The sequence below is a fragment of the Epargyreus clarus genome, unplaced genomic scaffold, assembly GCF_041222505.1.
Source record: "Epargyreus clarus isolate Ecla_fem2 unplaced genomic scaffold, WU_Ecla_fem_2.2 ptg000024l, whole genome shotgun sequence".
NCBI lineage: Eukaryota > Metazoa > Arthropoda > Insecta > Lepidoptera > Hesperiidae > Epargyreus > Epargyreus clarus.
The window spans coordinates 9,725,704-9,750,632 of record NW_027332231.1 but is presented as its reverse complement, the minus strand read 5'-3'; the positions used below and the strand labels follow the sequence as shown (position 1 = coordinate 9,750,632).

The 24,929-nt window shown below is 38.4% G+C and overlaps 1 protein-coding gene across 1 annotated transcript in view; it reads right to left on the bottom strand.

Annotated features, from left to right (window-relative positions):
- HnRNP-K (Heterogeneous nuclear ribonucleoprotein K) overlaps nucleotides 1–24,929 on the bottom strand; it is a 33,779-nt gene that overhangs the window by 3,729 nt on the left and 5,121 nt on the right. The window contains exons 2-8 of the mRNA XM_073086639.1: nucleotides 17,426–17,466; nucleotides 14,465–14,562; nucleotides 12,519–12,575; nucleotides 11,588–11,631; nucleotides 11,030–11,102; nucleotides 10,833–10,943; nucleotides 524–652 (exon numbers count right to left, since the gene is read on the bottom strand). Coding sequence (XP_072942740.1) covers nucleotides 524–652; nucleotides 10,833–10,943; nucleotides 11,030–11,102; nucleotides 11,588–11,631; nucleotides 12,519–12,575; nucleotides 14,465–14,554 — 504 coding nt within the window. The 5' untranslated portion in view covers nucleotides 14,555–14,562; nucleotides 17,426–17,466. The remainder of the gene's footprint in view (nucleotides 1–523; nucleotides 653–10,832; nucleotides 10,944–11,029; nucleotides 11,103–11,587; nucleotides 11,632–12,518; nucleotides 12,576–14,464; nucleotides 14,563–17,425; nucleotides 17,467–24,929) is intronic.

The following is a 24,929-nucleotide window of genomic DNA, read 5'->3' as shown; positions in this document are numbered from 1 at the left end:
CTGTGCGATGCGAATTAATTCGCAAGTTCTTGCGATGCGTCGAGGGAGCTCGCAGATTTTTGCGATGCGACGTCGCATCGCAGTTTTGTGTACGAACCCTAATAGCTAATGTGAATAATCGAAATCAATGGTAAGTATTTCGTGGGTAAGTGGTAAATGTTCAGATATCGCATCGTGTAATCGTACAATATAATGGCATTATTTATTATAAGTTTCAAGTAGCAAGCGAAGAGGCAGTCCCTCTGCCTCCCATGGACATCTGGTAACCAACTTCATATAAAACGTTCTATCTGAAACCAATCACGAATGCGATGTCATTCATGATGATTAAGATAATCGCCTCATATGTAAATTAACCAGCATATACATCCGTCGCGAAAGAAAAGAACTGCTTCACGCTATAAATAGGTGTAAAAGACACCACCCCAGTCGAAGCATCTTGATTCTAACCTTTCACAGTGTTGCAATTTCTTATTATGTAGCTGTAATGCAGTGAACATAGTAGACGGTGCAGTGCACTCACCTGGTTAATGAGGTGCAGCACCTCACGCACGCCCTCTACGACGGCGTCGAGTTTCCCCACCAGCTGCACCACGCGCTCTGTGCTCTGCGGCGCTAAGTTCGAGAATATCTTCAACCGGGCACCGGTTTTCTGATAATGGAGAGACGTATTATTTAAAAATTACAAGCACATGTAAATAACATGTATGATGAAAAAATAAATAAATGTGTAAATTTTGTGGTGGCGAACTGTTTTCGGATAGCAATTGTTTTCTAGATCATAAGTAGCAAATGCCATCTGTATTCAACCCCGATAGTTATGAGTATAGCCTGAGATCGGTCGGTTTGCCTCGTATAAGTTTTTCTAAGAACGTAGCAACTAAAGCGCCTCTAATACCTATGAAATAAAAAATAGGCGTTGCAATGGCGTCCCCGGAGTCATATTTATTCATATTTTCTCGGGACTGAAGTTGCAATGAAGTGGCTAGCTAGCACATATGTATTTATATCTACTCTGTTTTGCCGCTATCAGAGCACTGAACTGTAATACTTTCAGTAAACAGAGCCACATTATTGTAGGTACACGCGGAAACTCACATTTTATTGCAGTAAAACTGATTATATACTACAAATTCGTACGGAAGTCTATTATTGCTCTACACTCTGGGACAAATCAATTCAATGATTTACAACTTTAGCGCACGTATTCAAGAAAGAATTCGTTTGAGCATGATCAATATAAGTTTAGAATTGGGCAGTTATTTTAAACTTACAGACAGAAAATCTGCTTTTTTATAGAAGAAACATCAATCAGTAATTACCGAAATCAAGAAACGTAAAGCCTCAAGGCTCAATTCGAAAGAAATTAGTGGGCTAATGAGACGCTATTCAGAAACAGATTCATCAAAGAACAGTTATGATGGATGTATAATTTAATAAATTGAAAATAATTTTACATCGATTTAAATGTATCAACGGTGTTAATTTTCCGCGTTAACACTAAAATATCTTTATGTAGGCGTTTTAAGATTTGAACGTACCCCTTTTTTACTTTACAATCAAGATACAATTGACATGTAAATCGAGTAACATCGTTCGGATTTAATGATAAATTGCTGGCAATAAAGAACTGTGAGGAATGATGCAGTGAATTCTGTTAAAATATATTTGGCTAACCTGCACCATGCCCGACGAGGCTAGATTATAATTCTCATTTCAAGCTAAGAAAAGAAGCTATCAAAACACACGGAAGTTAAATTGTAAATAAGTTAGTAATTAAATCATGTTTAATTAATCGAAAATATCAGATATGATGCGATGTTGAAGTCGGACCGTTTATTTATTTTATGAGTCTTAAGTAGTCTTAACGCACGAAGAAAGCTAGGAATTTGAAAGAGGCTATGAATCTAGAGTGATAAAAATGTAGAAAGTAAAATAACTGATTTAATAAATTAGTACGAAAAAATGATTACTTGGTGTCTGTCGGTGACGTTTGATAAGTTAAAGTGCGCATGCGTCAACAGATCGACCCGCGCACGTGGGCTCGTCGACCGCACCGCCCGACACGCACAAACAACATCACAAAAATATTTAACACTAAATTATATTACCAAAATTACAATTAAAAAATATAAATAGTCTTGCGGATAAAGACAAAAAAAATTCACCACAAAGATCGATGAACTCCACACAATAGTATCTGCTGCAGCAACGGTCACACAAAGAATATTACGTAAAATTGAATCACTGAATGAAAACTAACACTCGCGTTAAAATTTCGGAACGATAAGTTAAACTATTTATAAAATATAATTTTGAGCAATTACCACAAGAGTATAACAAAGGACGACACAAGGACTAGCCGGCCGAAATATTACGTGCACTAGCCGGTCACGCGACGCCGAGTGTTCCGGGAGACCGGACCATCCCCGAGGACGGTCGGCGGCAGAGTGCCGGGAGCGAGCGCACCGGGGCGCCGTGCAACACCTGCCCCCCTCCCCCGCGCCGCGCGGTGCACTTGTAGGGCTCCGCCGCCCCGCGCCCGCACGCGCCACGCCTTCGCCACTTCGCCCATTCCTCATAAACTTTATTCGCGACTTAACCATTCGGCATCGGTAACAAAGCACTCATTAGAATTTTAAGTTCCGTCTGGTTCGTCCGCATCCAAAACAGTCTGGTTGAAGTGCAGACGACATAACCGTACAGCACTTGTAATAATGCGCTTGTCAGCTTTCCATTTTTGGAATGTCAGGAGTCTTTAATTGTTTTTATTAGTGTTCAGGAATTAAAGCAGCAATTAGTAGTGCTGGCTATAGACATAACGATACCACTCTTCATAATATTGGCGTTCCTTAGTTTTGTTGTTAGCATAGACGGAAACGATAAAACAAAAACGGAAACGATAAGACAAAGACATTAACGATACAAGAATTGAACATGGGAAGTGGGCCATGGGTCGATATTATGGTTAGCAGTATTTGATGGTACGAAGAAGCCATAGCGAGGCGCGCGGTTCGATCGGAAACGGAAACGCTCGCGTGTGCCGCTCGACGTAATTGCCGGTGTCACCGCCACCAGCCCTGTCACCCACCAGGGCCTGTAATTACACAGGGAAGACATATGCGCGGCCGGTTTGAATTACACCCGTTCGATTGCGACCACTAATAACATTCCAATTACTTTGAAAAAAGGACGTCCTTAATCGACGCTTTAATAACTTAATGGATTTAAAGTTAATGTGTGCTACCGCAATGAAAGCTCAGCAGCAGTCAATCAGTCGATTCAATCACGCAAAAAGTTTCAATCATCGCAAACTACTTCGACGAAATCGTCTCACCTCGCGGACTTATATCGTCAATGAGTTTGTCGCATATCCGCCGTATGTTTTTTCGTTCGTTATTAAGGGAGGATGTGGTGTTCACAAAAAGCGTAGCGTCACGTGCGTTCCTCCGGTAACTTGAGCACGGCGCCGCGCCCGCGCTTCCGACGGAAGAAACCTCACCAACACGTGTGCCACCCTCGAACGCAGTCCAAATGTTACCAACTCGAGCTTCACGGCTTGTTTAGAAATAGTAATTTAAAGGTTTCTAAGGCGATAATTAATTTTTGAGGATCGAATTAGTATTCATAATTCTTTTGTTGTTGTTGAACAATTATATATTCACCGTTTAGTAGTTTGGTCCATTAAGAATCGATCCTTGGCATTACCAGAAACCCTCCTAGACTACCAGAAATATTATAAAGAATGTGGACGATACCGTGAACTACAATTGCTACATTGCAATTAAAGACTTCATCAAGTCATCATGAATTCTTTGCATTGAAAGAACAACATCAAAGAAACATGTAACCATGTCTTAAAACTGTTACGCATTCGAAAATTTCACGTCTTAATGCCAACAAGGGAACAAAGCGACAGAACGGGGAGGAAACGCCGAGCGGAGCGTACCTGACGTCTCAAGAATACATCATACTCGAAATTCTAAAGTTACGGCAGCGGCGACGAACGGCATGTGTTCCGAACGAAATTTCTATTTAGGCAGGTCAGCGAGAAGGAAGGTCTTATGTGGCGCGCGCATTGTGCAAGTAGGTAGGGCGGCGGGCCCAGGTGCGCGGGGCTTTTTGTGCGGCCTTCCGGCGGCTGCGAGCGCACCTGCCGCCGCAGCTGCCGCCCGCGCACGCGCCGCACCGCGCTCCGCCGCCGTCTGCGCACTCCGCGCTGACAGTGCAACGCCGAGTATGCAAGGGTCGGTAACACAACTCGGATCTCTTGTTAAACTATACATTAGTAAAGATTACTCACCCCTAACAAGAAAATGTAACTAGTTTGACAATTGAAATTGTCACTGTCATCCATTTTCGTGTTTGAAAAGTATTAAAAAATGTAGTTTTTAGATCATTTACGAATGAAACGATATTTCTCCGCACTTTTTCTTCGATTTCGTGTTTTTGTACCACATAACTGATTGTTCCGCGTAAATTACACCATGACAGCCATTAAATGGCTGACAGAATTGTCAGCCGTTTAAGCCATTTAATAGCTTCCTTCAATTACAAGGCCGTGAGATATCTATACTTATCTATGTCTTAAACAGTAATCAACATACTTAGCATACCCACTTGCAACCCCATAAATTGTTTAATCGTCATCGTAATTCGAGACATTTCTTTACAATTAAGCATGTGGTTACATAAAGTTACGTAAGCACGAAAATATGTAGTGCCATTACACCGCAACTATTCGGGCCGACGAAATAATACCATCGAATTTTTGGGCCAAATTCACCAACAAAGGTTCAAAGCTTATTCAATGAAATTAACTTAAATGCAGTACGAAGAGTTGAAACATTTTGCGAAGAGTTAACAATGACATACCAAGGTAATATTATTGCATCTTGGGACTATTATTTTATTGTATTCAGTCACAGGTAGATCCCATTGACAAGATCGAAATCTTTCATATAATTGACAAAAGAAATACACGGAATCAGCTGATCGCCACAAAAAATGGTATAATGGATAATTTCAAGCTTCACATTTCTTTCAGAAAAAGTAATTTTTGTCTATGTACATATATTTCTTCTCGCATTCTTAAAAAGAAAACAGCTGATGGTATTGTGTATATGGGCGGCGAGACCTTTTATAATATATAATATTAATTATTATCATGTTAATTTTGATTGTCAATGTGGAATTAATATTTAGAATAAAATATGGACAACTTCCGGTAGTACTTCAAAACACTTTGTTAGTCATACCAAATAAATTATATGAATTATAATAATATTAAAATATTTATTCTCGTATTTTTAAAACAATATTTTAAATATAATGTTATTTTATTAATAGTTAAAATTATTGTGAATAACGTCACTTGTTATAACAAAACAAGTGATGTGAGAGGGTAGTTCTTACGCTGTTTGTCACTCGAGTAGTATTTAAGTCCACGCGCTGGTAGAGCGTGATTCTTTCGCATTTAGTCAGTCGTGTAAGCCATTACTCTGCCCGAATTGTAAATAAAAGTGAATAAAAGTGATTCATATTAAAGTAGTTTCGTTCAGTTTATTAATAAAGTGCGGTAGTGGGATATCGCCGACAGCAGCGGTGGGATGGACCTACGTGTCCACATGGTCATGATGGAGATTAATGGTGATGTTTATTGGTTCGGGGCAATGGCGCGCACATTTGGCGCGCGTGTTTGGTGATTTTCCTGGGATTGCTTTGAACGAAGCCTTAGGAAGCCACGCCGTTGGTAAAGCGTTTGACAGCCGTTGGATGCTTTGATTATGGCGGGACTGAGCGTATGGAGCAGTGCAATTTTGGAGTGGACCCTGGTCTAGTATGACCGTTTATTTCATACGGGCGACACGTTGCCATTTTGATACTTATAATCACTTGGGTGGTCTATTGTTTCAATTTATTTCTATCTTGTAATTTTATAATGTTCACCTAATATTTGAGTGTTCACAGGATAAGAATCTACTATAGCTGCTTATTGGTGGTATTGCAACGATACTGGACTTGTGTTGACCGCAAACGTACCGGAAGGTGGTCAATATTACGGGTCGCTATAAGGCAGGATACTTTTGACTTTGGTAAAACCAAGGCGGTGAGTTAGTAAGAGCCTTTTCGGTAAGTGACTTTATGCTTTAAAAATTGAGATACTTGACGGTTTGTTAAGAATTTGGCTACAAGAATATGACCACTGTTGGGAAAGAATTTACTTACGAATTACGAATTTTTAAGATTTTTGCGGGTACACTCATTATTTCTTGTGAAAATTTTCTGAAGTTTGTCGTATTAATGCTATTTTAATAGTCTACACGTTGTTCAATGGAGACTCTCTTCTCTCTCTCTCTCTCTATAGTCGGTCCCTCAATGCTGAGGATCGTGACTTCTTTGCTTTATAGCGTCTTTCCAGAGATTCCGATTAGTGGCCTGGTGTATCGCCTCGCTGACCGGTAGATGGTCCGATGCCTGGTCTGAACATCGTTTTGGGCTGCGTCCTCTGGGTCTTTTGCCCTCCACCTTGCCTGTCACCAGTAGCTTTTCTAGGTTGTCATTATTTCTTCGGGCTATATGACCGAAGTATTTAAGTATGCGGTGCAGGCAAATGCTGGAGAGACGTTGGGAATGCTCTAGGTGTAATTCTTTTAAGATGGATGCGTGGGTCCGGAAGGCTGTCCACGGGATTCTTAGCATTCGCCGCCAGCACATCTCAAATGCGTCCACTCTTTGTCTGTCTACTACTTTCAGATCATCATAATTTTAGTTTTGCTCCTGTTTATCAAAAGGCCAAAGTTCAAGCTTGTACTCTCAAGCCGATTCATAAGGTCTCTCATTTCTTTTTCTGATGAAGCGAATAGAGTTGTCTTCGGTAAAGGCTCAATAGATGTGTTTGTGATATGGGTTCAGCGAAGATATGATACCGTAGCGTTCAGTGGCGCTCGTGTTTGAATTTAACGGTGTGTTGTATTGAGCAAGGTGAAGGTGATTTAGGTTAGAACATTTAAAATTTGGGTTTTAATGTCATTGATGAACTTCCAGACTTCTGTCATTTTGTTTTTCTATATACAAATGGGGTATATTACGGGGTAATTGGTGCTAAGCTGACTAAATTTATTTAAAGTAGTTACAATAATGACTTGAGAACTTGAGTAAGCACTTTGATCGGACTGTACCAGAGGTTGTCGTGTAGCCGTATTATGCGGTGGGCAGGCAGCTATGGCGGAGGTCTAGTTTCAGTAGAAACTATGTGTATTCATGTAAGTGGATTTGCGTTAATAAAAAGTAACAAGAGGTTACTGGGTTATCCATCAATCACATGTAGTGGTTAAATGTCTCTTAATTATTTGATGTATTTGGTAGACCAAAATTACTTAGAAGTAATTTTAGTAATTAGAAGGAATTATAAAAAAAAAAAAAAAAAAAAACAAAAAAAAAAAATATTATATTAATAATAGTTCGTTGGAATTTATTTTACGCGTTTGAGTTTAATGTTAAGGGACTAATTCTTTTGTTTAAATGGTGTTGTAGAAAATGTGGAATCTTATACAGACAATGCGACCGATCGATTTTGTGTAAAATTTTGTTTAATTAGAAAAGTGATAGTAATGTAAAAGAGGTCGAAATTGAGTACGGTTGTATTGTGCGTTGAGAGATTCATGTGATTTGAAATAAACTATTCATCATTAGTCTTTTAGTTTTAGCGTGGCGAATAACCTTAACACGAGTTAGTCAGGATTGGCCGAGCGGAAATTCTAATATTCGCCGTTTGTTTTTCTGTCTTACAGGAACAGCACACGAGGACGTTTGACTTATCACGATGGCCATGCCGCGGATGGCCAGTGGAGGGTTGGTTTGAGTGCGCTAAGTATGAGATGGCACTAGCTGGAGAGACATAGGGGCGGTTTGTCGATACCTGCTACAAGTGAGTGGTCGGGGTGCGCGTGGTCCTTGGGTGCCACAACGCCACAATTTGGACCGCTGAACCTTCATTTCAATTTTTGTAACAAATTATTTTCTTTAAAAAAAAAAAAAAAAAAAAAAGATGCAAATTTGCACACGTGGAGCCGTATGGGCACTGGGTAAATGAGAACTTTGAAACAATTTGTAACTACGTTTTATTTATTTCCTTTCCGCATTTCCTTTCCCATAACGCTGGCCGATCACCATGCGTTTCCTTTTCCCGGTCTTGGGGGCTAGATCCCAGGATGGGTGATGCCTATGTTTCCACATTTCCTTTCCCATAACGCTGGCTGATCACCATGCGTTTCCTTTTCCCGGTCTTGGAGGCTAGATCCCAGGATGGGTGATGCCTGATTTGTGTGTTGGCTAGATCCCAGGATGGGTGATGCCCGATGTGTGTTATTGTGTTGTGTTGTGTTGTTGTTGCCTTGTCCGCATTTCCTTTCCCTGACGCTGGCTGGCCACCATGCGTTTCCTTTTCCCGGTCTTGGGGGCTAGATCCCGGGATGGGTGATGCCGGTTATTGTCAGCTTGATCCCAATATGGGTGATGGTTGTTATGGTTGGTTTGATTTGGATCCTGGGGCTTACTGGTACCATATTGCAATACTGTTTATCTTATCTCTAATTTAAGTTTACAAATATTTATGTGCAAACAAATGTTTTATTGTTATTTTTAGTTTAAAATGTTTTTATTATTTTGTTTTCTCTCTATATATTCAAAGAAATGTTTTATTTTTGTTTTTAGTTTAAAATGTTTTTTTATTTTTTTATGTTCAAGGAAATGTTATATTTTTGTTTTACATGTAAAATGTTTTATTGTTATTGATTCTCTTTTTTTAAGTCCACAAAAGAAATTTATTATTTTTATTTCATTTGTAATAAGCGCCGAGAGCGCGCTTGAATCAGTATGACCGTATGGGCGGCGAGGCATTTGATAACTATGTTATATTTATTGTGGGTTTATTTTTGTAACACCAGAATTGCGCAGAGAGCGCGCTGAGTCAGTATGGCCGTATGGGCGGCGAGACCTTTTATAATATATAATATTAATTATTATCATGTTAATTTTGATTGTCAATGTGGAATTAATATTTAGAATAAAATATGGACAACTTCCGGTAGTACTTCAAAACACTTTGTTAGTCATACCAAATAAATTATATGAATTATAATAATATTAAAATATTTATTCTCGTATTTTTAAAACAATATTTTAAATATAATGTTATTTTATTAATAGTTAAAATTATTGTGAATAACGTCACTTGTTATAACAAAACAAGTGATGTGAGAGGGTAGTTCTTACGCTGTTTGTCACTCGAGTAGTATTTAAGTCCACGCGCTGGTAGAGCGTGATTCTTTCGCATTTAGTCAGTCGTGTAAGCCATTACTCTGCCCGAATTGTAAATAAAAGTGAATAAAAGTGATTCATATTAAAGTAGTTTCGTTCAGTTTATTAATAAAGTGCGGTAGTGGGATATCGCCGACATGTACCTACTATACAAATTGAACGCAGCTTGTTCTAATGTTCGCTCGAAAACGGCGTACAGTAAACAAGCTTTCATATGCGAAGCTTACATCGCGAAACGTGGCATGTTTGACACCTGTCACTATGCGGTTCTCCACTCTACAGAATACATTCCTATTTACATATTGTCACAACAATATAACGTATGCAATTCAGGAGAAAATTATCATCTTTGTATAATACATTGGCTTTTAATTTAACGTCATTAATCGACATGGAATTAAATTTAGGAATACCGTTAGTATATCACTAATACAATGCTTTTACGCAGTAGTAAGCTTTTTCACGACTTTTTAGTGCCAGTTAAGTGTGAAGTTAAGGAATGCAGTTGAAAATAAAGAAAGATCACAGCAGATTCGAGGCTTTATCCATTTTGATTAGCGATATGCGAGTAAACATAGCTTTGTCTAAACTCAATTATCGAAGTTATGAAACACGATAGCAAGCGAGCGGGATTGCAGCATCGGCATACGTTTTAAAACTTCGCCGGGGAAGTTTGTGCGCGGTAATTGATCGGACGGTATAGTTCCGCTGCCGTTTAACGCTATTTGTCCGCCTCCGATGCAGTGGCGAGACTTGGTTAAAAAATTGACAATTATGCTCCGATTTTGACGCGAAGATGGCGATTTTGAAGGTGTGGCAAACTTTATGCAGAAATCGAATATTTTTAACAACCTAGGGTACTTGTCTAAAATCGTACACGGTATGCAGGCAGACGGTCTTGCACGTAGAAAAGTAAAAAGGTCGCGTCGAAAAATGGTTAAATTATCTAAAACATCCGTTCGATTAAGATAAGACGCGGGTACGGCCGACAGCTGCTTTCACATCTGCCCTTCATCTGAGCACCGGCATCAGCCCGAAAACATCGTCGCGATAAAAAATCTTTTGGTTGTTACTCTCACCCGGCAGATGAACTACGCGAGTGACTATAAACACCATCTGCTACGGCCTATTTCTACCTGAAATCTTACTTAAGCGAGTTTTTTACACGCATTGCATTGTGCGGCCCGCTATACTTAATCCTATCTACTAGTGCAGCGAAATTCAATGAACTCCAATCGTCGTCAAAATAATAGAAAAGTAAACATGATTCATAATTTAGCGTGTTCATGTTTGACTCAATGAAGATTTCATTCTGCTTATTCAGATGGTTAATGTATATACAAATGAAAAAATAAGTGTAATAGCATTTCATTAACATGACTGCTTATTAATTTAAATACAATGTGTTTATACTGATTTTTAGTCTTTCATTGTAAATGAAGTATTATGTTTTTCATTTACAGCTCTAGCTCTACACATAGTTTTTTAATGGAGGTGATTCATTCACTTACCTCACGTAGCTCCTTGATTTTGGCACCTCCCTTGCCAATGACGCAGCCCGCGCGGCTCTGGTGGATGAGTAGACGCACGTCGAAATCTTCATTGTTTCCCTTCAGTCCGGCCTGATTGATTAACATATAAACGATTAGTACTTTAATATAATTAAAGTGTATCAATCTATGTCCACGTCTACAATGTTTATACTTACATCAGCCAAGCATGGAAGAATTTGCTTCAGTATTTCCGTTACCGTGTCCACATCCGCAGATATGGATAAAACTCTGAAAATTAGAATTGTATTTTAATGGTCCGAACTGACTGTGATGATGGCATGGAAAAAACACAGCACAATACTGATTACGATGTAACAAATCAACGGTCAGGGAGGTCTGTTTCCGGGCTGAATATTTTAAAGCGTGATGGCGATGATATTGCTGTTATCCATATCCATACAGGTAATATTGAAACTGTTGAAAAAGTTCGGAAGGAGACGAGTAGAATTCGTGAGAACTGGAAAAACTTAGCCCTTAATGAGCAATCCGTAGCGCAAAATGAGCGATCAAGATCGACACTGAGGTCCGGAAAGTCATATTGGAAGGCAATTAAAGGTGACGTGCATCATCCTGCGGGGTCGTGATGGGATCGATACGGGATGAAGCGCCTGATCGGAACCTGGATATTCAAACAACTCCTGACTGTTGACGAGTAGAGCAAATAGAGCCCGACTTGGGCGGTAAGTTGAGAGTAGCTTGGCGATATAGTTTACCGTTCGGGGCCGGGGCAATCTGGGACTGTTATAGAGGCTTTGTACTGCGTGGCGGGGCGGCGGGTGCGGGGCGGCGGCGTCCAGCGGGGCGGGACCGGCAACCAAGAGTCGCTGTAGCGGCGCGCCTCGCACCTCCTCTCCGCGACGCACCACCATACCAAACATCATTTCCAACACGCGCTCCACCTCCACACAACTTTTACAATTTCTGTTAATGCTATTGGATCCATTGCTTACTTGAAATTTTCTAATTTGAATACAAAGCAAATTATATAGCGTGTGAAGGTGTCGCAAATTACACATTTAGGTTAGAAACTGGTGTTGAAATTGATGAAGATGGTGTGCGCGGAGGTGCGTGGCGCGCCGCGAGCCAGAGGCGTCTCAGGGGCGTTAAAGACCTGCAACTGGCTGCCGGGGGGTTATTCTGTCTACGGGCTGGCCGCCGACGCGTAACTGGATGGCCGAAACGACCACTGAAGCTCACTCTCTTCTTCGCAAGTTAAATTTGAGCAGTAAATAGGTTATTTAGAATCACTTGTAGCATTTAAAGGTATTAAAGACATGGACAGGGTAAGTCCCGTATTACCCAGCGGAGAAGTATTTTTTTATTTTTACATAAATAGTTCACACCTGTACCTGTGGCGAAAAATTATTAAACTATTAAACAAAAAACAAAATTATGAAAATGTGAAGAAAACTTAAGTAATAAAGTATAATTTGATTAAACATAAATATAATCAATTTTATTCGTTATCAAACCAATTTCTTACTACTTAAAAACTCGCAACCTATAGAATAGATAATGGTTAATGATTTATTAATTTACGAAGAAAAATTTTAACAATATCAATCGTTAATTTGTAAAAAATCGTTCAAAGTATTAAACAAAATAAAAACAAGTATTTGAGGGTGAATTATAAAGTGCACTGACCTCGCTTCTCAGTTTTGATATATTGGAGCCAGCTTTGCCGATGATGGAACCGGCCACCTACGAGAAAAGCATGAGTTTATATTACACATAAGCATATTTTGCTGTATCTAAATATATATAACTCAAAGGTGACTGACTGACAGAGTGATCTATCAACGCACAGCCCAAACCACTGGACGGATCGGGCTGAAATTTGGCATGCAGGTAGATGTCACGACGTAGACATCCGCTAAGAAAGGATTTTGATCAATTCTACCCCCAAGGGGATAAAATAGGGGATGAAAATATTATTTCGTAACACGAGCGAAGCCGCAGGCAAAAGCTCGTCGTAGTATAAACGCCCTCATCCAGACCCAGACTGAAATGTTTGTTAAAGATATCCATGTGTGGCTACTCATTGCTGGCCTAGATGTGGCAGAACCATCTGTGATTTAACTCTGGAGAACGAAGAACGGGAACTTTTGCCTAATAAGAGCAGTGTTAAGTGTTGATGTGTTCCGGTTTGAAAGTTGGGGTTAGAAAGAATTACCTGCCTATACGAAGCCTTTCAATTTAGTCATCAAGGGTAGCAACGCAACTGTGGTCAATCTGGTATGACTCTATCGTACCTGAGGTCGATTACAGATTAATTATCATGAGCGACCGTAGCCTTTTGATTCTACGTCAACGAAAATTCTCCATAAAATTCTGAAAAGTGCGTTAATACTAAGTCTACCAACTCGTACTTGATCTATCTAACTCATCATTCTAAGACATTTTTCAAGAAAAGCAAAGGCTTGACAATGATGCGGCAGTATCCACTTAACATCAGATAAACTACATGCTCGTTTGCTATTCCGATTATAAAAACCTATGTAGCCAGTTAAGCAGTTCATGGTCGGCGTGGCAGACAGCAACGAACGCTTTGCCTCGAGCCCTCTCGAGCTCGCAAGTGGTTTTGTCTGCCAGTGAAACAATAAATGTTTGTTTACTTTTATTTACCGAGCGGTCGGGGTAGCGCTTCGGAACACACTAGACATGGTTCCGAGATACCATACCGTAACTAAACCGTTTTCAGTCGTATATCGTATCATATCGATACATAGCCAACTATTACGGAAAGCCTATAATCGTTGTCAATCTTATATTCGTATGATTTTAACATTAGCCGAGACGAGAAAAAAACAAAATGAATAAAATTGAATACAAATCCAAACAAGTGCGTCTGTCGGGCATTCGCAGCTGAAACTACCAACTCGACACAAAGCTACGCTTCTGATATCGGTTTGAGAAAAAAGTTTCCTATATCGATATGAAAATTTAAATGTGCTACGTAACAGTTTTGAGCTATAACTGAAAGCAACCATATCTAAGAGATACTAAGCTCGACTGTGTGACCAGTCTGCATGTATGAGATCACAAGACCGCATTAATGTTTCACCTATGCTGGGGGCCGTAAACCCGTTTTTGGCGTGGAGCCGGCTCGTCGTCCATCAAAAAGATAAAAGTTTAGGGTCGTCAGTCACAATATATCACCCCTTTTAGTAACCAACGTCTTATTCTAATAGCTGTTTTTGCAAGCTTTTTCGCCCGCAGTTACGAGTGGGATTTGTATTTTAAATATTCAAATTTGATTAAATAAATTAAGCACAATATTAGTTTCTTTGCCTCAATTTATTCTTGAGAATTTATGAAAGTATTCGTTGGAAGTATTTATATTAAAAGATTTTTTGTCAGAAATATTTAAGTATGCGAGAAGAATGAGGAATGAATTGACAGCTTTGAGGGACCATTCCCTTATTTAATATTGTAATTTAAATCAAGGCAAACATACCTATTAAACATATTTTGTGGCTATCCAAATACACCTTATGTTCCAATATTATTAAGCCGTTAGAGGTCCCCTATAACGGCTTGGAAACCAGTGCCTTGGAAAAGTAGAGTAAATATTGAATAGTAAAACGTACCTTGCTAGGAATGAGGAAAGTGGCTTCATTGTCGGGATGGCGATACCTCTTGTGTGCGGGCCCGTCGTCGCCGTACGCGTCTCGCTTCATTGTTTTACCTGTGTTCACAAAGTCTATTAAATTGTTTACACCAGAACAGTACAAACATTAATTCAAACGCTAGTCCTCGCGAGAGTACCAGTAAAAGCGGGTACACAATCTAATAAGTAACATCTAGCTCAAGTACAAACTATTGTACTATTGGACTATTACTAAATACTACTGTGTATTTACATAGTGATGGTCTGTTAAAATCAGTGCAACCGTTTGCAAAAAACTCGTACAGAAAGACAGATCATGATTTTTAAAATCTGCTTTTTAACTGTGATATTGTGAAATAAAGCACGTAAACACAAAAAAATAATGTTTTTTTAAATATAAACAGCAGTGTTCTGGTTTGAAGGGTGTGGTAAAGGTGAAATATTTATCCGAGGCGTTTCAACTTAGTCCCCAGGAGTAGCAAGGCATCTGAGGCCAATCTCAAAAAGGACTGTAATCTTATATGAGGTTGTGATTGCAGACGTCAATACTAGGCGGCAGCCACTGGCCATTTGGTGGGCTGGATCAAGTAACACTGTGGAACCCTTTACCTTTCATTTGAAAATCCCGTTAAACTAAACGTACCCAAACATAAAACGTAAACCGTTTTAATAATGTCAATCCTATAATCAGACTTAAAAAATTAAGAATCAGAGAACTATCTATTAAATCACATTACAAGAAGAAATCCATCTATTAAATAACATTACATTTTACTTTTAAAAATGACGCGTGTACGAATATAAGCTTATTTAAATGCAACTCATACCGTACCAGTCACTGAATTGAAACTTACAAAGCCGCCACGAGTTACGAGTGTCAAGCAGAGTCGAGAAGAGTGGAACTATATTGAAATACCAAGGAAAGTCGTACAAAGGCATATTTGCATAGCCGTGTGCTTCAGTGCCGGCGGTGCACGCGATGTGCCCATGAAAACTTTTATTACCCGCTGATCGTTGTGACTTTTCATGAAAAGTTCTACAACATGCTTTTGAATAAGAAAATATAGCCAACATATACCACAACTTTAACGCAAAGAGAACCCTTCGTGGTTCAATTACAGAGGCGCCACAGCCTTTTTCTACTATATAACACCAGTGTTAAATGCTATTATTTTCTGGTTTGAAGGGTGTGGCAAGGGTTTTCTCTTCGTAAAACATACAAATGTTTTTACATTTGTATGTTTTACAATGCGTTCCAACTAAGACTTTGGGTTTAACAACTCGTGTGTGGTCGTCTTCAGGAGGATTATTCCTATCTGGGATTGATTATTACAGATGCAGGCGGTAGAGATGCGGCAGTAGCCACTTACCATTAGGTGGAACAACTTTTTTGCTACCTCTATAATATTCGAGTGGTTTAAACTTAGTCCTCACTCCTAAGGGGTAGTAACGCATCTGTGGTCGACCTGAGGGTGGAATCTAATTTATCTGGGGATTATCACAGATATACATAGGCGGCAGCAGCCACTCAAGGTGGATTGCTCTGCCTATTTCCTACTTGAATGGAAATGGTAACCCCATAATATGTTGACCAAATGGGCATGACAGAGTTTCATGAAAATATTATGACAAAAATCATGAGGCACAGCGGTAGGTTCATAATATCAAAAAATGATATGCGAGACCCCAATAGAATCCGGAGCTGCAGGTTAGAATACCGAAAGTTATAACACTGGTGATAATCCACTAATTAATTACATATATTTCAATATGAAATTGACGAGCTGCGAACAGTCGCCACACGTTTATAATTAAGATTCGTTATTAAGTATTATCAACTTTGAACAAGCACAATAAATTAAAAAGAGAATATTCAAAGTTACAATGAGAAAACTCAAAGTTTTCAGAACCAAAAGGCTATATTAAAAGCTGCCGACGAACAAAAAAAAAACACTAAAGAATCCCGCAAACAAGATTTCCGGCGCTACATCCGGAGCAAACACTGCAGTCTAGCGTCCCACAAACGACGTTGAAATTATGCGAACACACTCTTCACTTCGTTGAGGAAAATTTAATCTATCTATCAAACAAACCCGCATACTGGGTTAGCGCGGTTCAAGTCCAGGCCCCGATATGCTAATGGGCTCGTCTGCCGGCCAGCAGGTGAGCGGGGTCGTTGACACGTACAGGTGTACGCCTACAATGTCGCGGGAGCCGGGACAATTCGCACGCATCAGAGATACCTTCAAGGACCCACTGAGACTGTTTGAGGTACATTGTTAATTTTCTGCATCCCTAACAGTTTCGGTGTCAAAATTTAGAGTTGCGGACAAATTATACTTAATAATTATACAAATCGCTCGCGTACACACAAAGTATACAGTAACGAGATGTCGCTGTATTAAAGGTCTACAAACAAAATAATGCGCTTCAAAAAGAGTAACAAACAAAAGCCGCAAAATTGGCCGATGTAACGGAAAGGGCCAGTCTCGGAATATTTAAACCAATATTAATTCAGGTTAAGGACGATCAAAAAGGGAATATAATGTATGTGAATAGAGCAGCCAACTGGCTCGGAGCCGCCCCGGCAGGTGTTCGCTGCACAAAGACGGCGTACCTACGGACCTTCTCGCGCAAAAAATCGTGAAAAAACAACGCTCCAAATGTCACTACCAGCTGTCTCACCTGCGGACCCATTCTTACTTAACGTCGCTGTTCGTCTCTGTTTAACCTCACTCATATCCCTATCCCATAGATTGGGAAATACGTAAACGTTGACCCAATTGAATACCCTTTACGCTGTAGTAAAATATACAGAAAAACAATAACAAAAATAAGACCTCCAGTAGACTTCAAAGATTTAACCCTAAACACACAAAAACAACGAGAGTAAATAAAAAACGTGCGAGGTGCGATTTGTAAAGGGCGGCTAAGGACTTACCTATTATTCAATCAGGGCGCTCAGAACAAGGCGGTTCTAACCTAGAACAAGAAAAAAATACCAATTAGATTCTGTTATTCACATAAAAAAGGCACTTAAAAAATAGTACATTTTAATGAGAAACGTACATTATAATATGTCGAGGTAACGGTGTGAAGAGATAGCGCGATTAGTGGCATATTGGTATTGATTGTAAGACGGAAGGCGTCCTCTTTGTGAGGAGAGCGCGAGTCGACTGTGTTCGGTCGGGCTCCACACGGGTCTTAGTAGGCCCGCGCGAGACTCCGAGGCGCCGCCGCTGCACATGCGCACCAGCAACCACCCCCTCGATACACCCCATACCTCTCATTTTGCCCCGGAAACGACGACTTAACGACTCACACCGCAAGACGACACCCTACTCCATGTCTCCCACCGTCACACACACTACTCTAACTATCTCCCACACCATGGACAAACGAAACTTTCAACTCCTAATAAAGTTATTTTTTTGTTATACCTGAAAATTATTTGTAGTGTGTATTTTATTGGTAAAGTACTCACACTACACATACATACGTTGTTATATAACACCAGCGATTTACAAATGATATGACAATCTGCTTAGATGATTAACCGCTAGTGACAAAGCATGAGTATTTTATGATTATACTGAAGAACCAGAACAAGAACAAGGTAGATCATGCAGGTGTTAGAATTCTTAGTTCTACTCCTGCCGCACCACCGCCTACCTAATTCTACCTAATAACAACAATGTTATTTTTTTTCCAATCAGCAGCCGTTGAGAGTTTTGGTTTGAGGGTAAGGTAAGGGAGACATACTTTTCAGAGGCATTTAAGTCTGTGGCCGAACTTAAGTAGGAATCTAATTTCATCACGGGTTGATTACAGACGTCCATCAGGTGGACTGCATGCCACATTGGCATTTCTAAAAAAAATCCTTACTGATGCCAAGAGAATCGGGTGATAAACTATCTCATCGACATTCAAACCTTTTAAAAGAACATCGGGATCAGAATCACATAATAATTATACGTAAAATACCTACATACATAGTTTATTCAGTATCATCCAGTAGAAACTGTTAAATTAAGAAATACATGATTGTTATTACGCTACCAAATTAATTCAACCACTATTGACATATTATGATCGATACGGCTCTATCATAGAACACACTAACGCATATCTGTCACCAACATTTTTTAATCTGTCGCATCTCTGCAGACTTCTGATCTCTAAACCTGCGTACTATGGACTAAACATACACTCCCATTACTGTACTAACTCCAAGCACTACTGATTTTCGGATTTCGAAACTGTTTCAAAAGGTATATGATGTCGGGTCCAATTATATGCAATTTTAAAACATGACTCTGAGATGAGCGAAAGAATCGAAGAGTTTTGTAAAAGTGCAAAGGCCTCATCAAATTTGCATGATCTGGAACAATGGTTTCTTGAATGGACAATGGACAATTGGAGACTCAATTACTAAGACGATTAATAGAGCAATTTAATTTTTAAAAGTTTTTACCATAATACTCATTTGGACCTCCATTTCAAGAAACCGTTCGTCCGTCATCGTTTGCAAAACTATAACTATCGAAGAAAATCGTCGTGGGAAAATTGACATGTGTGGGTGTGGGGATACCAGATCATGCAAATTTGATGAGGCCTTGCAATTTAAAACACCTGGCTAGTTCACATGCCTACTTGCTCATTATTGTTTTATGAGTCATTTTATTTATTTTTTTGTAATTGTTAAACTATTATGCATTCTGCCTACTTAGATGACTTATATCATCAACACCATCATGATGGTTTTCTTCACCACTCCATGGTTTCCATGACTTAAATCACAATCGAAAGTAGAACTTATAGAAAAATATTAATATACAAGGAAGCTTATGAAAAATATCTTTCGTAGACTTAAAACAAATAGCGATTAAATTAATTACATAATAAACTGGAGCTAGTGATGTAGAGATCGCATGCGACATAGTCATTAGGCAAGGCAAATGCTCACCTACGACATCACTTAACAAATTGACCGCAATGGAACTCTGTCAAATATTGAAAAATAATTAATAAAGGAGTTATTATTAAAAATTCAGCACTAACTATCAATTCATCATGATAGGAAGTGGAAAAAAATAGGGCCTTAATATTTAATTTGTATCTACATCTAAGATTTTAAAAGAGTACCAATGACTAAAATAATCCTATGGTTTTACTAATTCCTTCATATATCATATGAAAAAACTCATGAGAATGATTTGATTTATAAGAAGACTAGATGCATTACGTAAACTAAAAGTTAATGATTTGTGACTAAAAAATAAACAGGTGATGTCATGAAATTAACAGAGCCTTTCTAACAAGTAACAGACAACAATCTGACAGCAATGAATAATTGTATGATTGTCTTGATAAGATCAATCTGAAGGCCATTCAAATAGTCATAATGATGAAGCACATCAAACATGCACGACATGTATGTTTGTGTGGCGACATTAGGTATGTAGATACAGTGGCTATGTGAATCGTAGATAGCCACCTATTTGTCAATAGCTAATAGGTCGATGGGTCGAGGTAGACGTCGAAGACAATGGTCGCCTAGGCAACTGGACAACAACAAAATGCAAACGGAGAATACATAATTTAGTCTATAATATCGAATGCAACCAATTACAGAAATGACAGTGGCAAGGGTTTCTTACTTTCTTGGGACAAAATATATGTATTCAGTAACCCAGACTCAAATGTCAAAATGTACTTTGGAATCAATTTTAAACCATTGTAATACATAAACGTGTACATATTTCAGTTTAAGATTATTATCCTTAAGAGCCTAAATATACTTATTTACAAGCAAATAATATCAAACCGGACAAGTACAAGGTAAACTCTTGTTATATTGTTTTAAATCTAAAAAAATGTAGGAAAAGTGGTAAAGTGTTATTCGGTGCAGTATGTAAAACTTTATTTTTTTATTCTAATTTGTTCCTGTAATATGTATTTTTGGCTTTGGCTCGACTTGGCGGAGGCACTACCGTGCCTCCTGATTACATATTAAACAAAAGAACTATTATCCGCCTTTTTCAAAATTTTATCCTCAGTAGTTTCGGAGACAAGTGGGGAGGGGATTGACAATGTTTGTCTTATTTAAAACTGTAGGTAATAAAAAATAATAAATATAGGTTCGAGATCCCTACAAACCCTTGCATTTGACACACTTTTTGTTCACACACAATTGTGTGACACAATTTTCTATTTCAGCCCTCAAAAGTCAGCCTTCAACTCAAAATTACGTTATATCTTCATCTTTGGCAGAAAAGCATATGAGTACCAAATTTTAAGTCACTTGGTCCAGTTTTTTCGAAGCAAATTGGCCATGACAGATAGACGGTCAGACACATGAGTGATCTTATAAGGTTGGTTTTTTCGTACAGTACCCTGTGATTGTTAATTTTTTCTGGTACCATTTAGCTGGACTAGTGATCAATCCGGAAGATCATGAAGATATTCATCCGGATACCACGAAGATATTTAGTATTTTTATTGAATCATGGAAACGACGAGTTTTCTAGCAGAACTTGAAATTTCAGGTATTTTTGCATGTATAATTTCATTATTAAATTATAGGAATGTCTATTGCATACAGAATTTATAGACACTATTGCCGAAGTTGTAATATATGCGGTACCAGCGACCTGGCGATTAATAACTAATGTAAATTGTGAGAGCTCCGCCAAGTGTTCTATAAGAAATGCAGCATGAAATCCATGGGAACATCACAACTGTCGCAATCATGCGGCTGACCTAATTGCCGCTGTCCGCTTTTCTTTTGAAGTTTTACTACAACCGTATAATTGTGGAAAGTCTATAATTTGCTCCTCGCGAGCTGCTGAAATATTCAGCGAGCGGTGAGAAAGCAGCGGCCGGTGCCACCCAACCCAAGACTTGTGGGGTGTCTGAAGACCCACCGTAGTCGCCAGTGAGGCGAGAACCTACTTTATGTCTTGCTACTTTTCAGTGCCCTATCATTATTGTATTTATCATGCATATTTAATATGACTGCAGTCCATTTTCTATTGTTCCACTTCGACTATTATCTTTACGTTATTATTTATTGTAACTCTATAGTAGGTATACATTTCAATTACTAACGTGCACTGAAGCCAAAAACGTTTATTTTTACATAGGTTACGATGGACAGAAGCCGCATGACCGGTGGCAATGCTCGTTCAATCAAAACTTTAAAGGTTGCGTAGAATCCTTTGTGTTTAACTCCGAAGGCACTACCGCAACACCCATTTCTGCCTAATAACAGCAGTGTTAAGCGCTACTGTATTCTGGTTTGTTGGGAGGCTTATATCTGTCCTTCCGTCGGTCGTTCGCTCACAGCTGAGCATCGTGATGACCCGCCTCGGTCTTTTTTCGTACGAGCTCCCGCCTGTAGGTATATCTGTAGGTATCATCTTATCTGGGGTTGATAACAGATGTCCAGGAGCGGCAATGAACACTTATCATCAGGTGAACTGCACATTCTTTTGAGACTTCTATATTATAAAAAAAACTTAATTTTTATTTGTATTTTGACTTCAAATACAATACATACACTCTTACACACTAACATATACATTTTTGACTCCCAATTTAACAAGAAAAATATTTCAAACAAATGCGGTTAAAAGTCACGAAAAAAGAGTATTTAATTTTGTTCATTTCTAATTTACGTGATTGGAGCCAAACCAACCCTATTCTGGGGCTGGTTAGGATTCTGAATAATTGATAAGGAATTTATGTCAATATGATTTGGCACATTGAGGAGAATTATTTATTCGGAAATCAAGATGTCGATTTAGGAAACTTCGAAGTGCGAAACAGGAGAATATAATAATGTTATTCTTTTTATTCTTCATGCAGATTTGCTTAGGAAAATCTCCTTTTTACCACCGTTTTATTAGCTTGACCTGTATGTATGTATGTATGTAACGCAATCTTTGAACTCGATTTTACCCACATTGAACGGTCCGATTAATTTATTATAAAATTTTGAACAATTATCAAGAACCAATGACAATATGCGACTTTAATAATTTTATCCCATTCTTCTCACCAGGATCGTCAGGAATCCTAGTAGACGTAATTAACGGTCTTACATTCACATTTCATCAATAGTTACTCTAACTTGCCAATCTACCGATACTGATTTGATTATGAATTCCTTATCAAACCCTTCAAATCAGAATGCGTTAGCGCTAAAGACAGTGGTACGCAATGGTAAAGAACAACAAACTAACGCATTTTGGCAACTTTGACTGATAAAATATCGAGTCGAACTGCACACGGAGGGCACCATTCCACCAAATTTTCATTTATTTTTTATTTTCAGTATTTGTTATCATTGAAGTTATAGAAGAAAATAACTGTGATTTGTGAAATTTTAACTATCTTCCTATTAGGGTTCAAAAGATAGAGCCCTGTTACAGACGGGCAGTCAGTGTAAGGTCAGTAATATGATTCCGTGTTTACCCTTTGGGCACGGAATCCTAAAAATATAATAAATTCCAGGATATTCAAATAAGCACCTAATGAGTCGAGGTTTTACGAGCACCATCGAATGTAAGAAGGTACATTCTCATCTTTCATATTTCGCTAAACCGACCCAAATACGATAAATTGGGGACATTTAGGAAGCGCAAAGGTTGACGAGGATCTAATATATTATTGATAAAGGCTCCAGTGGACCTTCAGCGAAACACAGGCGTCATCAAATATCACGTTTATTTTAAAGGATAATGTAATGACCACTTCAAGATTTTAGTTTTAATTTAGAAGAAAAATATTTTTTAAGAACGTTTTAGTATTAGAAGTAAGAAATGTGAAGAAATGTATTCATAGAGAAAGGTAGGAGGAGAAAGGAGTAGATGAGATTAACATTGATGTGCAGACATTCAATGAAGTTTTACTTTGTACACACGCACAACTGGACAGTACGTACAACATAACTATGAGCTCAGATATTTTCTTAATGTATCATCGTCCATTCTATATTTGTTTACTTTAAAAAATTGACGCTTAGAATACCTACGAATAAGCTAGCCAAATGGTAGAAAAAGAATGAGTTCCGTAATCTTTTACCTATAGTTCACTAAATACTCGGTATATAGTAACTCACGTATCATTGTTACTTAACAACTAACTTAATTACTTAATTAGTGTGATTTGTCACAAGTCCTTTTCAATGGTAATATTGTAAAAACCAATTTTAAAATCTACTCAACATTGTATATGTCTGTAAAAAAATAATTGCTTGTATCTATAATCTCTTATTTTAACAGCTGTGAAGATAAGTCATTAACACGTGAAAACGAATAAGCCATTGTATCATACACAGTAATATTTCCAAAATGATATTAAGTCGCAATCATAACGAGTCATCCTCGCCCCGTGATTGCCACTTGACACAAAGCAATATCGCTTATTTCACGCTCGAGGACCCGCCCGTCACCCCGTCAGGATGAAACGCAACGAGCCGTAAAAACATTACAACCTTACTTACATCTTTGTTACATTTCCTCACATTTGCTAAAGAGAAGTAAGAGTAGGGTTGAAACGTTACACTTTTAATATGAACTTGCATCCTCACATCGCATCCTCATCTTAGAAGATATCAAATCAAAGCGACCGACAGCATTCGCCTGTCAGAATACAGTTAAAAATTTCAATCTGTCTTGTAGAGTTCGCCAACTTCGCCATTACTAGGCAGGCAGAAAAGTGACTCATACATTTTTTCGGGTTTACCGGGTAGGTATATACCTATCCATATGGTCAGATATTAGGATCAGAAGATGAAGATTGCCAACGCCGGAATTAACTAATTCAATTAAACAATCGTACAATTCGAAATAAATAAACAAGAAGAGTAGAACGTAAAATCAGTATATGGCCAATATTTGAATTCCTCAATTGATTTTTTATTTATTTATTTATTAAATCATATTCACTAACATTACAGGAATGCCTAATTCATTAGTACATGCAGTTAAATTTGTTAGTATTCATATAATATTATTCATTACTTTAACCGCGTTTCCCAACCTGTGGTCCGCGGAACCCTAAGGGTCCTCGAGTATATGTATGGAGGTCCGCGGTGTCATCTCTGGACCATACATAAATCGCTCATTAAATGCAAAAGGGCAGCTTTACTGCTTTTTTTCAGCCACATACCTATGTGAAAAAGCATTCGCAAAAACAAGAGTTGTTTATATAAAAAAACAAATACAGAAAACAGATTACAAGTAGAATCTGATTTGAGATTACAGCTTAGTAGCAACATCAACCCGAATATCCCTGTTTTAGTTGCAAAAAAGCAACACCAACCTTCACATTATTTATTTTTTTTCATATTTTTGTTACTAAACAGTTACCATAATTACCTTCTCTATTGTTTTTTTTTTGTATCTGTAATAACTAAAATAAAGTCTTAATCCGTTTTT